The following is an 18,596-nucleotide window of genomic DNA, read 5'->3' as shown; positions in this document are numbered from 1 at the left end:
AGTAGAAATTAATAAGCCACTTTTTTGAACCCACGAAACCCATGTAACCCCTTAAGCATAACAGAAAATAATATTTCCAGTTAAAACCAAATGTACCTCAAAACTGAAGTCAGGTTAAACTCGTTAAAGCATGTTTTTTGCCTTTTTAAGGTTTATTTTCAGATGAATAAATATATTATTTTTCCTACAAATATTTCCACTAAATTTATATACAGAAGCCCACATAAGTATACATACGGTAACGATTTTAGCCATATTTTAAAACAAATTAATAAAAACGTAGTTTTGTTTTGAAAACAAACGAAAATCGTTACCGTAAGTATACTCATGTGAGCCTGTGTAGCTAAAGACTAAAATTTTAAGTTATTAAATTATATATTTACAATATTCTATTTAAAGGCTTTTCTACTGTTTTCCTAAAATAAATTTATTACATAATATCTACATATATTACTAAGCATGTATTTAAAATATTGTATCTATATTAAAAAAAAAAAATATATATATATATATATAAAAAAATATATATATTTTTTTTTAATATTTTCTACTACCACAGCCACCTTTAGAGCACCTAAGGCACTTAAATATGCATATTTATAGATGAAATATTCCAGATAGATTGCAATTTTTCAAAAAGCATGCAACAAATCACTCTTATAGCTTTGTGTGAATTTCATTCAAATTTACAACAATCTACACCCCTACCACAATCACCATTTACCATCTACATACCAAGAATAATAAATGTCACAACCCAAATACACTTACAAATACTCGTATACTCACATGCATATATAAATCTCTATATCTCCCTGTGTATAACTGGAACTTGTAAATTGATATTGTATACTTGCTCTTCAAATGTTATTTACAATATATAAATATTATTTCTTTGGAAATTTCTCAAATCCCTATTTTATCGTATTTTACTGCAATATTTCTTTGTGTATTTATATGTATGTATTTAAATACACAGACACACACTTTGCACAAGTTAATTGGCACAATTGACTACTAATATGAATTTTCTCTCTTTTTCGAAAAAATTATACAAATAAAAAAAATTCTGCGAAATTGTGAAATGCGTAGATTTTCCCCATCATTGCGCGGCAACGACGGACAGCTGTCGGAGTTCATAGACGGTTTGGGGCCCGGCCAATTGGTTGGACGACAAGTGTTGGGCGCACCATCACTAGGTGATATACAGTTATCAATGTGCCATCAAAAGGGTTTCTTAGAAGTAGAAGTTATACGCGCTAGAGGCTTACAGGTAAAGAAAACTGCTAATTTATTGAAAGCAAAACCGTTGATTGATTTTTTTTTTTCATTGCTTTTCGCAGCAAAAGCCGACGTCGAAAATGCTTCCCGCTCCTTATGTTAAAGTGTATTTGGTTTCCGGCAAACGTTGCATTGACAAGATGAAAACTTCGACGGCAAGGCGCACATTGGATCCGCTATATCAGCAACAGTTGGTATTCAAGCAGCCATACCAGGGATGCATTTTGCAGGTAATTTAAATATATATTTGTTTTGTAATCGTTGGAACAAATTAGTTTTAGGTTAAATCAATTAATCTTTTGTGGGCGAAATAAGAAGAGTTATAAAGGGTTTGTATAAGAAAATTGGTTTATGTTTAAAATCCTTAAGAAATATATGATATAAGCATGAATCCAAATTCAATAATCCGGTCAAAGAAGTGTAGCTTTAACTCTCCGGATTTATCAGATAACTGACTGCATTAGCGAGAGTGCCTTGAGTAGACTCTGCGAGATATCACTCTTATTTTGGGATGAAAAAAAGTATAACATACAATTAGGCGCAGGACGTATAACTCAGTTCCATCGCACAGCACCGCACCGCAATTGATAACAGTAACAATATTAAGGTTTTGAAAGTGTGATATCAAGGCTAGGATAGTTTAAGAGCTCTAGTATTAGATCAAAATCGCATATAGATATATTTATTATTACAACATACAGTTCTCTTTTATTAGAGCATTTAGAAATTTTAAATTGTTTTTCTTTTCTTCCTCTTTTCAAGGTGACCGTTTGGGGTGACTATGGCCGCATCGAGAAGAAAGTTTTCATGGGTGTCGCACAGATAATGCTCGACGATTTGAACTTATCAAATATCGTCATCGGCTGGTACAAACTCTTTGGAACAACATCACTGGTCAGTTGTCCCACTAATTTAGGTCTATCTAGGCGCTCATCAATTGCATCACTTGACTCACTCAAACTATAGAGCACACAAGCTTTCTAGAAAAAGAACAAAATGCAAAAGGCACAAATAGAAAAATTGGTTTATACCAAAGAAACAAATCTAATTTCAAAAAAAAATATTCTTGCAAACTCTTAGCGATTTCAAACAAAAAACTATGCAACTATTAGTTTACACAATTGGACTCAAGAACATTTTTTTTGTAGCTTAGACATCGGCAAAGCAGCGCAAAATTAAAGATTACCAAAAAACTAGTTATTGCAATTGTTGATACAGCAACATATATATTTAAATATTTCACTTTACTTATTTGAAATTTATTACTCTCAACATATTTTGTACTTACTTATAACCTCTTTCAAATGCTTCGTTATTGCTTGTGTCCACATATGTAGTACTCGTTCTCCAAGCTCGAACTAGAAACAGAAAAATCCAATTAAGCAAACAACATTTATGGGATTCCATATATTCTACATTTACACATATATATGTATATACTTATATACGAGGCTATACCACACATAACATGTATATGCACTACACGACAAGCACTACAATACTTTAATATAAAACAACTTAACTCTAGCGAACATATAAGTATACTATATATAAACTACAACAACACTAAAATTAAAGATGAAACTTAAAAACAAAAACTAACAACAAATGTAATTCGCAACAATAAATTCGTAATGTAAAATTGTAATGGAAATATAATTAAAAAGTGCTAAATTACCGTAGAGCCCACACACGTTTAGTAGACATTTCATCGATCGTTTTAGTCGTTTGGCATTGAATCGCTCAACGTAGTTTCTAGGTATGTCCTACCCACCTTTGAAACATGATAACATTACCTATGTCATACAATTTGTACTTAATTTTTTACTCTAACATTTTGGTAATGTTTTTCGGAATGCATGCATGGAATGTAATTTAATTCAATTCCTTTTTTATGCCTTGCGAAAAACCCTTGCAACAACCTACATATACACATACTTGGTGAGATATTTGAAGGAGTAAATGAGCATACAGTTCTAAATACACATACAAACATAAATACATGCACATTTATATTTTAATTATATTTTCTAAACTTTTTTTTTAATTATAAAATGTACGACATAAGCCTCTAAAATTCCAATTTAGTACGAAAGCTGTACATATGTATATATATTTTTAAATACGTTTTTATTGAGAATTCACTTGCAATTATATCATTTATCATTCCTAATAATTTAATCGAAACATAAAAATCCACTGGAATTTAAAAATAAATATAATACAAGTGAAAAGGAACCTGTTTCTATGGAAGTCTCTCCACTGCCATTATTAGGCATTATATTTAGTTATATTAGGTTGCCAAATATCTCCCTTCCACTTTTTTGCTCTTTATTCAATGCTTAATAAAAAGTGTTACAGTGATCGGTTCAAATAATCTGTTTCCATCTAGACAGCAACTTCATAATACCCCCTTATAGAAGCCTCCTCCTTATTTGCGAAGAACTCGGACAGCCACTTTTCACAAGCCTCTTTTCAGTTCAAGGTGGTAATCACTGGGCGCTATGTCCGGGCTATATGGTGTATGCGATAAAACCTCCCATCAGAGCTGCCGTAGCTTTTGACGAGTCACCAATGAAGTGTGTGGTCTGGCGTTGTCCTGGTGGAACACTACACCCTTCCTGTTGAAGGATTCTGGACGCTTCTGCTCGATCGCCTGCTTCAAGCGGTCCAGTTGTTCGCAGTAGATGGTAGAATTAAGCGTCTGGCATAGTGGATGATTCCCTTCCAATCCCACCAAACACACAGCAGAAACTTCCTGGCCGTCAATCCCGACTTGCCCAATGTTTGGGACGATTCACCACCCTTCAACCACTACCGTTTTCGCTTGATATTGTCGTATGTGATCCATTTTTCGTCGCCAGTCACTATCCGCTTCAAAAATGGGTCGAGTTCGTTCCGTTTCAGTAGCATATCACAGTTGTTGATTCGGTCCAGAAGGTTTTCTTGCGTGAAATCATGCGGCACCCAAACGTCAAGCTTTTTTGTATATCCAGCCTTCTGTAGATGGTTTAAAATGGTTTGGTGACTAACTCCCTTCTCCTGGGCCACATGCCGATCCAACTCGATGTTTTATATGATTTGATCGGTCTTTACAGGTCTTCCGCCGGATGGCTTATCCATGGTGTCGGATTCACCCGCTCTGAATCGTCGAAACCATTCTTCCGGAGTTCGAAGTAATAGAGTACCTTCCCCCAAAATACCATTAATCTCACGGAACGTTTCTCTAGCGGATTTGCCTTTAACGAAAATTTGAAAATAGCGCGAATTTCGGCGTTAGTGAACTCTATGTTTACACGTCTATAACTGTTGAACGCAATATCCAAACTATTCATGCATAGCGTCGTTTTGTAGATTATGTCAAGACCTTTCAAAGATGTATAGTTTTGCCAGATATGAGCTCTGTAGCGCTTTATACATATCCGCGAAATTCAAAAGATATTTGACAACCTAATATATCTGATTGCACGATACATACCAATCAAAGAGTAGAAGATAGTACTTGTCAACAAAGCCTTCCCCCCAATTTCTTTCATGATGTCACTAATATAAATATACTAATATAAATATAAATTATATGTATTTTCAAAATGAAATAAAAAAAAGTAAGGAAGGGCTGAGTTCGGGTGTGACCGAACCTTTTATACTCTCGCAATTTATTGATTTAATTTTATTAATATAACACACAATTTGACTCACATATTTGGTATATATATGAGTGATATAAAATCTATTAAAGGTTTCAAACCCCTAATATTTGGTACATATATGGGAGCTAGGGGAAGTTATGACCCAATTTTCCTCATTTTTTGCACGGAGACATGTTATTAGAAGAAAAATATTCCCTCTGAATTTTTCAAAATATCTGAGATTTTCCTATATTTTCGGAAAAAAATGTATTAGAAGCCCTGAGGTCTTCATATCCGATATATGGGGCCTTGAATACTTATGGTCCGATTTTGGCGACTTTTAGAAGGGCCTACGAGATATGTACAAAAAACTTAGTAGGGGGCGGGGTCAGACCCACTATCCCAAAAAAATACATCTAAATATGCCCCTTCCTAGAACAATCCGTTGAACCAAATTTCACTTTCATAGCTATAAATTAGGCTTAGTTATAGCTCTTTATAGGCTTTCGGTTATCGCCATTTTGTAGGCGTGGTAGTGGTCCGATTCCGCCCATTTTCGAAAGCAACCCTCTCACGGTGCCAAGTTTCATTCAGATATCTCAATTTTTACTCAAGACAGACAGGCATCCGGATTTGAACTTTACTCGTCACCGTGATCACTTTGGTATATATAACCTTATATCTAACTCGTTTGGTTTTACAAACAACCGTTTTGTGAACAAAACTATTATACTCTCTTTAGCAACATTTGTTGCGAGAGTATAAAAATAACGACACGAACTGTTCTACTCTTTATTGTATATTAATACAAGTAAGGAAAGGCTAACTTCGGGTGCAACCGAACATTTTATACTCTCGCAATTTATTGATGTAATTTTATAAAGATAACACAATTCGACCCATATATTCTGAATAAAGTTCAATAGAATAACGAAAATCATCATAAATAGTATATGGGGACTGAGGTAATTCCTGAACCGATTTCACTCGTTTTTACCACCAAAATACAATATATCGAAGACTATACGCCCACTTAATTTTATATTATCTATAAATAGGTATATGGGATCTGGGGGAAGTTATGACACCATTTTAACCACTTTTGGAACATAGACAAACTGTAATAAGAAAAAAATTCAGAGGGAATGAATTACATTAAAATATCTGAGAGATTTACCTATATTTTCGGTGTAAAATTATTCTTAGGCACCAAGTTCTTCATGTTCGATATCAGGGGTCTTGAAAAGTCATGGTCCGACTTTGACAATTTTTCCACAAGTGATGTCACTGCTCAAATACAGTATTTGTGTAAAGTTTTATTCCGCTATCTTCATTGGTTCTTAATGTATACATTATAAAGTGAAGGAATCAGAAGAATTCAAAATTGAGTTATATGGGAAGTAGGCGTGGTTGTGAACCGATTTCGCCCATATTCCACCCGTGTCATTAGGGTGTCAAGAAAATATTATATACCGAATTTCATTGAAATCTGTTGAATACTTCCTGAGATATGGTTTTTGACACATAAGTGGGCGATGCCACGCCCATTTTCCATTTTGTAAAAAAATCTCAGTGCAGCTTTCTTCTGCCATTATATATATATATATATTTGGCGTAGGAACCGCTTTAAGCGATTATAGCCGAATCCACCAGAGCGCGCCACTCATTCCTCCTTTTTGCTTTTTGGCGCCAACTGGAAACACCAAGTGAAGCCAGGTCACTTTGCACTTGGTCTTTCCACCGGAGTGGAGGTCGTCCTCTTCCGCGGCTTCCTCCAGCGGGTACTGCATCGAATACTTTCAGAGCTGGAGTGTTTTCTTCCATCCGTACAACATGACCTAGCCAGCGTAGCCGCTGTCTTTTTATTCGCTGAACTATGTCAATGTCGTCGTATAAATCGTACAGCTCATCGTTCCATCGTCTGCGGTATTCGCCGTTGCCAATGTTTAGAGGACCATAAATCTTGCGCAAAACCTTTCTCTCGAAAACCCCATTTCTGCCATTTCTTCGGTAAAATTTAGTGATTCTGACGTTTTTCGTTAGTGAGTTAACGCACTTTTAGTCATTTTCAACCTAACCTTTGTATGGGAGGTGGGCGTGGTTATTATCCGATTTCTTTCATTTTTGGACTGTATAAGGAAATGGCTAAAAGAAACGACTGCAGAAAGTTTGGTTTATAAACCTTTATTGGTTTGCGTATTATATACAAAAAAAAACCTATTTGGGGACGGGGTCATGCCCACTTCAAAAAAAAAATTACATCCAAATGTGCCCTTCCCTAAAGCGATCCTATGTTCCAAATTTTATTTTCATAACTTTATTTATGGCTTAGTTATGACACTGTATAGGTTTTCGGTTTCCGTCATTTTGTGAGCGTGGAAGTGGACCGATTTTGCCCATTTTCGAAAGCAATCTCCTCAGGGTGCCAAGGAATATGTGTTCCAAGTTTCATTAAGATATCTTACTTTTTACTCAAGTTATCGCTTGCACGGACAGACGGACGGACAGACATCCAGATTTCAAATCCACTCGTCATCCTGATCATTTATATATACATACATATATAATCCCATATCCAGCTCTTTTATTTCTTGGTGACACAAACAACCGTTATGTGAACAAAACTATTATACTCTGTGCAACATGTTGCGAGAGTATAAAAATATTAATAATTCCACAGAGAACTTCTTCTTCGAATACTTTTAAACCGTACGTGTGTCATGACAACATTTTAAAATAATTTCTTTTTGAAATCCAAATTATGAAGATATTAAAATATAATATATATACATATGAAGTATACTATAAAATACACGGATTTCAACGCATGCCTTTTATTTTTCAAATGAAAAAAAATTCTTCAAAGAATTCTGTTATATTCAAGGCATTAGATTAATTTTTTATTATAATTGTTGTCTAATTTTTGCATTATTTTACATAACTGCTTTATATTCTATAGACTTCAACATTTAACTTCAATACATTCAATTCCAAACTCAAATTAAACACTTAACTTCAAATCAAAATGGCTATTTAAAATGTAGAATAACGGCGGAATTCATCATTAAGCAGTTAAGCTGGCAAGATAACGAATACTACTGATATAACCATTAAACATCTAATCTGTAAAAATATACATAGATGCAAGTATATAGCTGATTTAGAGCTAGCTGTGTACATAAATACCTTCAACATACGAAAAATTTCCCTATATATAATATCCAATTCAAACATGCCACTGATTCTCTAAAGCTACATAATGCATATATACCATATAACAGAAAAGCTTGGAATTCTTCTATCTAGTGGATTGATAATTATACATTCTTTCTAACTACTATCCAAAAGAATTTGTTTCGAAAATATTTTTGAAGCGGCTAATTGATTGCCAACACTTTCAACAAATGGCTCTGATGCAAATAGCGGTTAAATATTTTTCTTTTTCTTTAATTATTTTCAGAGATTTTATTATAACTGATTAATCTAGATGTTTTCCATGTTCAAATTTTTGAGAAAATCTTATTTTTGTACATAAATACAATAATCCGATTTCAGCAAAAGACGCGCTACATATCTTTCACGTGTGAATGCTTTCGAGCTTTCACATGTACCCATGAAACTTTTGTGTTTTCGTCAGGTTTGTCCTTAGTATACATTACTCTGACAAGTTTTTATAGCATCTCAAAAATCCATTTATATAAAACAAAAACGTTGTAGCGTCAATATTTTTAGCATACCTATGAAATGGGTTCACCTTACAAAGGTAGTTATTGTATCTAATAATAGAGTTAAAGAAATACAAATAAAACAAGAATACTAAAGGTGCAAAGAAGCTCCCGCAGATTTATATTCTATACTGAACAGTTGGAAATATAGTAAAGCTACATTAACTTTAGCCGAGCTTTTTTCTGTGTTAAGCTTTTTTAGAGCTTTCAAATCAATTATATGCTTTTTAGCCTGAAAGAATGTATATACGAATATTTGTAAATAATCCATTATCTAATTAAGAAAATTAATATCCAGCTTGCTTGCACATAGACTGAGTGCTTTTAAACAATAGCTAGGTTTGTCTTAAAGAAATATGACAATCATATAGTGATAAGAGATAAAAACTAGCTCTCATTAATCACAAAATCATATTTATAGCTAGTTTTGAAATGATATAAGAATGCATCCATAGAAGCACTCGAAAAGCTTATTAAAAAGTTTCACAACTCAAAACTTAGGGACGTCCAATTGTTTGGCCTGGTGAATCGGTCATACTCGAAGAGGAAGGCGAGGATGCAATGCAGGTGAACTAAAGTGGCTACAACAGAGCCATAATAAAATCAAACAACTACTTGGCGAAGTAAGTGTGAAGTACTAACCAAAAGTGAAAATGAATAAATGCGCTGCGCTCTTAGGCAGTTTATAAACTGAGCTAGTTAACGCCATTTTGCTTTGAAACGCTGCATTGCTGACACTTAAATGGTATTGCGTATAATTTGAAAAAAATAAACCTGTTTAACATACAAATACATTTTCTTTTTCTCTGTGACTTTTAATTTTTTTACATCAACAATTCGCATATAATCAATAATTGAAACTAATTTGGCCTGCAAGTCCTATTGTATCCCCCAAAACTCACACTAAAGCACCGTTACGAAAATTGAACAACCAAATACAATAATAACACTAAAACATTATCCTCGAATGTACTAAATGGTCTTCACGTTTGCCAACCACCAATGTTTGCTCATTACCCATCATAAATCCCCAAAAATTACAACACTAACATAACGGCATTACTGACAATATTCATATGTGCTTACAGTAACCCTTGCATAGAGCTGCTTCCACAGCAGCGTCGCGAACCTAAATCGCTGGCATAGCTGGGAAACGAAAAGCAGAAAGAGAGTTTACAGCCAAATACCGAACGAGCCGACACGCAATACGTCGCATAAAGTGGGCATGTACGTCCGATTCGCAGGTGAGCGCATAATGGTGCTCGTGATTTTGATGTCGAGAGCAGCTCAATGGTAAAATTTTGAATTTAAACGAAGTAGGAAGCACAGAAAAACCAAAAACTATAAAGAAAAAATTGCATATAAATATATATAGAACATTTTTAAATTATGTTTTTCTAAGCTAAATATTATAATAACTATAATAATGATTATAACGTTAAAGATAGATATATATACACACATATATATTGAGCTAAAAGGAGGAATATAAAGTAAGTAATTGAAGGTGAGCGTCGACTTGGTGATTTATATCATAGTGATCTAGTTCTAGTGCTGACAATGAATGACGTTGTTTAAGATGAGAACAGTTAAAAGATGCATTTAATACTACAAAATTGTAAAATAACACACGCATACACACACATAATTAGATACATACATATGTATATATAGAGCAAAGCAAATGAGATAAAAAAAGGATTTATTATTACACACATATATTTAAATAGATGTAAGAAAATTATTGAAAGGTGGTGCCGTTTTGACGACATTATTTATTACATCTTATTCTGGTAATTATAAGTGACAGCATGTGTAATGCACTACTGTTAGAAAATATGCTAATAAAACCATACTAATGTTAATATAGAGACACAACTAAAAAACCAAAAGATAAACACAAATTAATTGGCTAATGATTTCAAAATACATAATATTGTTAGAAAAAAAAAAATACTTACGAATGAGAGTTTTGCGATAGATATTTATGAAAAAGGCAAATCGAACAACACTCAGTCAAAATAATATTCATACGTTTCTAACAAAAAATTTATGCTGTATTATATTGATATGGGACATAGTAGAAAGCGGAAAAAAATGTTTGTAAATAGTAACTGAGCGGTTATCTTTATGGAAAAATACACACATACTTAAACTAATACATATAAAAAGATAAAAATCAATATTAAATGAATTTTGTCATGCATAATTATTATATAGAATTATGATATACAAACATTTTCTACAAATAATGCAGCTCACTCACATAGCAGAGAAAGCAGGTAATAATAACTATTGCACATACATGTACATATCGCTCATTTACTTGAATGAGCGATTTAAAGTTTACAATTGTCTCTTATTTAGCAAATATAGAAAAGTGTCATCAGTTTATTGACAAATCTAGTGGCCTGTAATATATTAAATACAATGTTGAGCAGAAATGGACCAAATAGAGTGTACTAATGCTTTTTCTGTGGCATAAATGTGACCTATTTTGAATTATGTCGTTATTTGTGAAAAATATAAATCAATTTCGCCGTCATAAGTCAAATGTGCCGTTTTTGCTGAAAAAAAGCAATATGAAAAATTTAATTAATTTTCACCAGTATCGTTCCAACACAAAAAATGTCTTTCTTTCAGAAAAGAAAACCAACTTCAGCCTATGACAATATGTGTTGTATCACAAAATATGTCGTTGTTTCGTAAAAAAAGTATAAATAATTCTGGCACAACTGAGAAGTGTCGTTATTGTGGGTAAAATATATTGCAACATAACAAGTTTAATAACGGCACATTCTTATTTCACCGCTTATTTTCTGCGCATCGGAATGAAATTTTTATACAATATGGCCGATGCGCACATTTCTGCATACTCAACTCAAAAATCGTGTTTTTTGAGTTGTGACACTATTCAAGTAAATGAGCGATATGTATCTGCATGTGTTTATGTTTGGTTTTAAAAATGGTTATAATATCGTATTGCAGGAAATATAGCAATATTGTACCCTAATTTCCATATTTTTGCAATGCAGAGAATTTCGCACGCTAGTCTCTTATAGGAACGAGCCTTTTTTCAATTTCGTGTGAATGAAAACTTATACTCGAATTTCGGCATTGTGTCGCTCATGTGTTTGTTTTGATTCTTTCATTACTCGTATTGGAACTGTAAATGAAGATTCCGTTTATAAAGCCAATTACGCGACTGTTTTAGCATAAAAGCATAAATTATCCACATAAAAATTTTCAGTGCTGGCCCGACTTGCATTCCCCACCATGGAAAAACATGTATATTTGAAGGGATAATTTAATAAAATAACTTGAACGGACGCACATTGGACAGCTTAAAAATCTCGTTCTTTTCTGCAATCGATTTCGATGGTGGCCCCATGATATCCAGATTATTCCAAACTGTATTCACTTTCTCCTTATTTTCTATGTAGAAGCTGTTTACTATATCAGGATTTTCCACCAAAAACTTCAACTGTGTTTTGTTAATATATCTTAGGTTAGGTTTAATGGCTGTTTCCCACAAGAGGAGGAATGCACTTTGATTATAAGGATAGTCCTTTAGGAAGTCCGCAAAAAAACCCTAATAGATATTAAAGCTCAAAAAAACGCAGTGAACCTACTACAAATCTGCATATGTTTTTTACTTCTAAATTCGCTAATTCGCAAGGATAAAGTTTTTAATGTGTCAATGACCCCCATAACTAAAGAAGTATTACTGAGGGCGAAGAGCGCCCTAGACATCTTACGATTTTCCTTGGGTCAGAAGGATCTTGTGACTGACCAGCTTTTATCCAGCTCAGCTGAAGCCCTAGTTCAAGATCCTTCTGACCCAAGGAAAATCTCGACATTTTACGAGTTCTCGACATCTTGGGAGCTCTTTGTCCTCAGTAATATTTTACAACAGTCGCGTAATTGGCTTCAAAAACGGAATCATCATATGTAGCCCCAATACGAAAAATCAAAAAACCAAAGCAAAAATATTTGTTACAGAATATCGAATATAAGTTTTCATTCCCACGAAATTCATGACACGAAATTTTCTTTCGTGTGGAAATAAAAATTTATGGTAATGCTTTATTCAAATGAAATTTACAATAGGGCTGAATAAAATAAGTATATTTTTTTTTGTTTATTTGAAGTAATCAATAGGTGGCCTAGTCAGCAATGTTTCTATGTAACTTCTCTGTTAAAATGCATACAAAAGCAAACGCATAACACAGTTATTGCGCATACTTTGCTTTTCCATGGAAATACACCCCCACATATATATAGATTCATACATGTAATTATACAAATAATCTATGGCAATGTATGTATATACTAAAAGCATATGAAAAGTGTCAGCAAAATTGTAATCACACACAATTTAAATAGCTTTCTTTTTTTAAATAATGTAATGCTTAACACTAATAAAGAGTATTTAACAGAAAAAAACACAAAATGTAAGAAATACATTTAATAATAAAAATCAAAGTACCTTTTAATAGAATGAGCTGTAAAAACGATACCTGCTTGCTAATAAAAATCGAAGAAAAAAACAAAAATATCATTGCACAAATACATACATTCATACACATATACATATTAAATATGAACTGTTTTTAATTTTCAATATTTCTTATTTTCATTCAAAATTAGTATGCAAATGAGCAGGCTTATAATAGTCCCTTATAGCGCGATATGTAGCTACAAACCCTATTTGACTCTTTATGAAATATTCGAAAATTTTAATTTTTCAAATAGTCAAAATTTGGTAGCCCTCAATAACTAAAGATATCTTTGGCTTGGTAGCCATTCTTGGACGAATTTTCTCAAATATTATAGATATTGTATTTTTAACATATCCCGATGCACATGCAATCATTTTTTAGCCCGAATTTTCAAAAAAAAGTATCGCTTCGTAAAACTCACTACGGTGAAACTACTTACTAGCAGAGAGAGGCAAAAAGTGCCACATTTAAGGTGTTACATGGGTTTTGTCGCGTAAAAAAGGCCTATTTTCAATATATTTTTTTTTAAAAAAGTAAAAAAAAAATAGTAAAATTTGCTTGACATTGTTGTAATTGAAAAAAAAAATCCCTCGTTCAAACACGAGTAATGTATCTCGAACACCTGTGCAAAATTTCATCAAGATCGGTTGAGTAGTTTTCGACAACATTTGACAACCCACTTTGAAAACACCGTTCCGAGAAAAACGCATTTAAATTTTGAGTAACATTAATACGTGACTTGGAGCGCAAACCTTCCAAAGGTTGTATCTCCGAAACTATGATTCGGATCAACTTGAAGATTATGGACAATATTCTTGAGATGTTGTGGAAATTAATAAGGCAAAATCGATTTTTTGAACTCCTTAAGGTGTGCAGTGTTAGTAAGTGAGTAATTTTAACGTCTATAATGTTAGTAACTAAAACGAAGACTTTCTTGATGCATATTACTTCGTAAATTGGGTTGAATGAAGAATTGAAGACGTTTTAAAACGAAACTGAATATGACCTTAAATAGGATCGCAAATTGCTCCAGTAAGTTTAAAAAAACCGGGTTTTAAAAATTATTTAAATTTCATTATGAAAATGTTTATTTGTTTAGAGTTTAACTTGGCACATAAGGATCTAGCGAAAAATATATTATAATTACCAAACTTGTTTCAGTTCAGCTTAAAGAAAAACAAATTCAACCGCATTCACCAAAATTTTTACCAGATCTGAATTTCTTGAAGTCTTATAAGAATTCCACATTCATTTCAGAAAAGTTTAAAAATATTTGTAAATTATTTTCCAAACAAAAGACTCGCAGCTTTGATACAACTAAGGCATTATCCGTTTCTAAAATAAAAGGAATCAACTTTAATCAGTATGATCCAGCAACATTAAAAAGGTTTTCGAACAAAGAACGAACGCACAAATGGAAAGTGAGATGAGTTTTGAGAATTTTGCAAAACCACAATTTAAGCGGTTATTAATATAGAAAATTTGGATATGGTTAAATGAAGCGAAAATCATATACAGAGATGTCATACATACACATTATTTACATACACACACATGCACATACTGCTTTTCGACATTTCTCCGTCCATACATTGCATACTCAAAGGAGAAATTGTAAACTCGACAGAATTTTTCATAAGCACAAAACATGAGCCATCCATTGAATGCATCCTACATACAGAAAGTGTATGCAAAAAGTATGTGTATATAAACTACATAAAACAAAATATAGGTATATTTTGGCGAAAGAAGACATACCTATCTACATGCAAATGCAACAATATATTTACATATATACTTTCGCTTAAGCACCTAAATAAATACATGCATACATGAAAGTAAAGTACATAAATACAGAAACACAACCATGCATACTTATAGTATATACGCTCAAAAAAGTTTACATACATGCACTTATACTTGCATATGTAATTTGAAATTATATACCGTTGTTATGCATACAATTACATACAGTCATACATAATATGCTGCTAATATTTATAACCAATAAAAATAAAATTCAATAAATTAATATAGATATAGAGTGCTTTAATTTACATACAAACAAAGTTTTTCGTAAATATATTAAAATTTATGAAATCAACTAATTAAAAATTTTCGTACAAACCCTTACATAGAAACGTTGCCCAAATTTATGCAACAGTTAACCCTTTTTATATTTTCCAATTAATACATACACACACACACATATGTAGTAGTAGTGCAATTCTATTGGAATTTCTATGACGAAAATTCATTGGAAAAAATATATATAGTAAGATGACACAAAGCAATTTATCTTATTTTTTGAACTCACACACATGCATGCAAATTTATTTGAATTTTCTTTGAGCTTTACATAAAAAGACATTTATCAGAGATTGTGGAATTTTTATCTTATTTAGCAATACTTTACTGTGCAAAATTTATAAAATTCTTCGAAGAAAAATTATTATCAAAACTATTTTCCATCACAAATTCGAATATTAAATAATTCAGCACAAAGTCAGTCAAATCAAGTCAACATACATACATATACATTATACTGAGAAAATAAACCCAAAACAAAAATATATTTTCATTATTCATATGCTAAACACGTGCAAATTGTCACAAAAGTATTACAAAGCTAACCAACACATTTCTTGTCATATAAAAACAAGCGAATCAACATAAAACATTTTTCCAAAATACAAAAATTAATAATTTTTGAAAGTAAAAACAAAAACAAAAAACACTACTTAAAACTTTAAAAACAAGCAAATACATACACTAAGAGCATGGTACTAATATATAAAAAAGAAATCAGCAAGAAAACAAAAAAAAAAATATTTAAATACATAATATTAATTATATTTACACTATTATTATTAACTATAACTATTCTTTTCTCTCTCGACGCTAGAACGAATGTCGAGAAACGACAATAAACTGTGAAATGTATTAAAACCAAAAGAAAAAAATTAAAAAACCGTAACACAACAAACTGAAAACTTATAAAAGTTATGATACAAAGCAAAACTTCAAATAAAAAAAAATTATATATATATATATATAAATAAAAACAAAAAATTGAAACAAATATATGTATACAAATATATATATATATATATATATATATATATATATATATTTAAATTTAAAACAGCTGATACAGACGAATATTAAGATGACGATGCAGTTGACGATGAAATTTTCTTGCAAGCAATGCGAAAAAGTGTAAAACCAAATATTATTGAATATATAAAAAAAAACTTTAACAATAAAAAAGAAGAAATTATTATTACATATTAAATAAATGAAAAACCAAATTGTTTTCTAATAAAGAAAAAATCATTAAAAATATCAAGTTGTTTTTGTTTTCTTTCTAAATGTTTCTCAGCTGTATCAGAGCAATTACTTTCAAATGTATCTCAGAAATAAACAATACATTTTCATATTATGGTGAACGTCGTAAACAAAGAGTCAAATTTGGTTAGTACTTGTAAACAGAATATTTCCATCTGTACATTCATGGCGTGTAAACCTTATATTAAGTTGGCAAATATCTCCTTTATTATTTAATGCTTTGTAAAAAATTTGACAGTGATCGGATTTTGTTCAAGTATGCGCCGTTTCGTTTGATAATCTGTTTCCATCATAATACCCCACTGCTAGACGACCTCCATCTTATTTGCAAAGAAATCGGACAGCCACTTTTCACAAGCCTCTTTTGAGTTCAACTACACACCACCAACGACGTTTGCCATGGACAGAAACAAGTGGTAATCACTCCGGACTATATGGAGGAAACGATAAAACCTCACATCCGAGCTCCCGTAGCTTCTGACGAGTCATCAACGAAGTGTGTGGTCTGGCGTTGTCCTGGTGGTACACTACAACCTTCCTTTTGGCCAATTCTTGACGCTTCTGGTCGATCGCCTGCTTCAAGCGGTCCAGTTGTTCGCAGTAGATGGTAGAATTAAGCGGCTGGCCATATGGGAGCAGCTCATAGTGGATGATTGCCTTCCAATCTCACCAAATACACAGCAAAACCTTCCTGGCCGTCATTCCCGACTTGCCCACTGTTTGGGACGATTCACCGCCCTTCAAACACTACGGTTTTCGCTTGATATTGTCGTATGTGATCCATTTTTCGTCGCCAGTCACTATCCGCAACAAAAATGGGTCGAGTTCGTTCCGTTTCAGCAGCATATCGCAGGCGTTGATTCGGTCCAGAATGTTTTCTTGCATCAAATCATGCGGCACCCAAACTTTAAACTTTTTTGTGTATCCAGCCTTCTGCAGATGGTTTAAAATGGTTTTATGGCTAACTTCCATCTCCTGGGCGATTTCACGAGATACCACATGCCGGTGTAACTCAATGTTTTCCATGATTTGATCGGTATTCGTCGTCACAGGTCTTCCGCCGACTGGCTTATCCATGATGTCGTTTGCACCCGCTCTGAATCGTCGAAACCATTCCTCCATAGTTCGGAATGATAGAGTATCATCTCCCAAAACCCTAGTAATCTCACGGAACTTTTCTCTAGTGGTTTTGCCTTTAACGAAGAAAAACTTTAAAATAGCGCGAATTTCGGCGTTAATGAACTCCAAATTTACACGTCTATAAGTTTTGAACGCATTATCTAAACGAGTCATCCATATCGTTTTGTAGGTTATGTCAAGACCGAAATTCAAAAGACAAAAATTTACAACCCAACATATGCTTCTATCAACACCAGAAAATGTCTAATGCGGTTTTTATGTCTGAGTTATTATTATTCAAACCTACTGCTCACCTAGCCTTTAAAAATATCAGCATAATGTCAGCTCGAGATACCTATGTATGTATAAAGCGATAACACAAAATATTCTCCTATACGTATGTATGTAACAACAAATATATATAGGTATGTACATATAAACATCTAAACGAGAGTTTCCTACAAACTGGAATATGCACCAAACAAATACAATTGGCGCGGGGTAACGTTGCAAATGGCGAGTCAATAATGCATTCCGGATTGTGAGCAAAACGAACAGTAATTGCAAAAGTAACCAGCTACTATCGCCTGAAAGCCTGTTCTCTCTCAGTACATGTTGTTACTCGGTGTGCTTGACGGTTAAATTTTATCGGAAAACGTTTTTCTGTACACCACAACAACGATTTCAACTAACAGCGTAAAGTAACTAAATCAAAATCTAGAATGATAGGGACTTTAGAGATATTGGAAGTAATCAAAACTATAGTGTTTGGCCTATAGTAACCTGTTTAAAATCGAGAGCGAAATATAATTATATTCGCGACAATAATTGCGTTCAGCGATCCTAAATAAAATAAATCTAATGTTAAATATAAGGTTAATTTTAGAGCAAAAATTACTACACGGTCACGATGACCAAGCACTTTTCAAAAAAAATTTCATCCGGTCTCTTTGTCCGATAGGCGATCGTTAAAAGGTTAATGATAATAACGA

General features: G+C 32.8%; 1 protein-coding gene across 5 annotated transcripts in view; it reads left to right on the top strand.

Moving 5' to 3' along the window:
* LOC105212329 (uncharacterized) overlaps window positions 1-15,656 on the top strand; it is a 96,531-nt gene extending 80,875 nt beyond the window's left edge. For 2 of the 5 annotated variants that reach the window (XR_008470972.1, XR_008470969.1), the window contains 4 exons: window positions 1,093-1,273; window positions 1,344-1,511; window positions 2,044-3,040; window positions 9,724-15,656. Coding sequence is in view for 3 of the 5 variants with exons in the window: in XM_054229416.1 (XP_054085391.1) it covers window positions 1,093-1,273; window positions 1,344-1,511; window positions 2,044-2,175; window positions 9,137-9,211 (556 nt within the window). In the remaining 2 variants the exon portion in view is untranslated. Of the gene's footprint in view, window positions 1-1,092; window positions 1,274-1,343; window positions 1,512-2,043; window positions 3,041-9,136; window positions 9,259-9,723 lie in introns of those variants that run through there. The other 3 variants (XM_054229416.1, XM_011184229.3, XM_054229425.1) reach the window with 3 other exon arrangements.
* The last annotated feature ends 2,940 nt before the right edge of the window (window positions 15,657-18,596 follow it).

The sequence above is a fragment of the Zeugodacus cucurbitae genome, chromosome 2 (assembly GCF_028554725.1).
Source record: "Zeugodacus cucurbitae isolate PBARC_wt_2022May chromosome 2, idZeuCucr1.2, whole genome shotgun sequence".
In the NCBI taxonomy this organism is placed as follows: Eukaryota; Metazoa; Arthropoda; class Insecta; order Diptera; family Tephritidae; genus Zeugodacus; species Zeugodacus cucurbitae.
The sequence above is the reverse complement of the archived record's forward strand: the minus strand, read 5'-3'. Positions and strand labels throughout refer to the sequence as shown.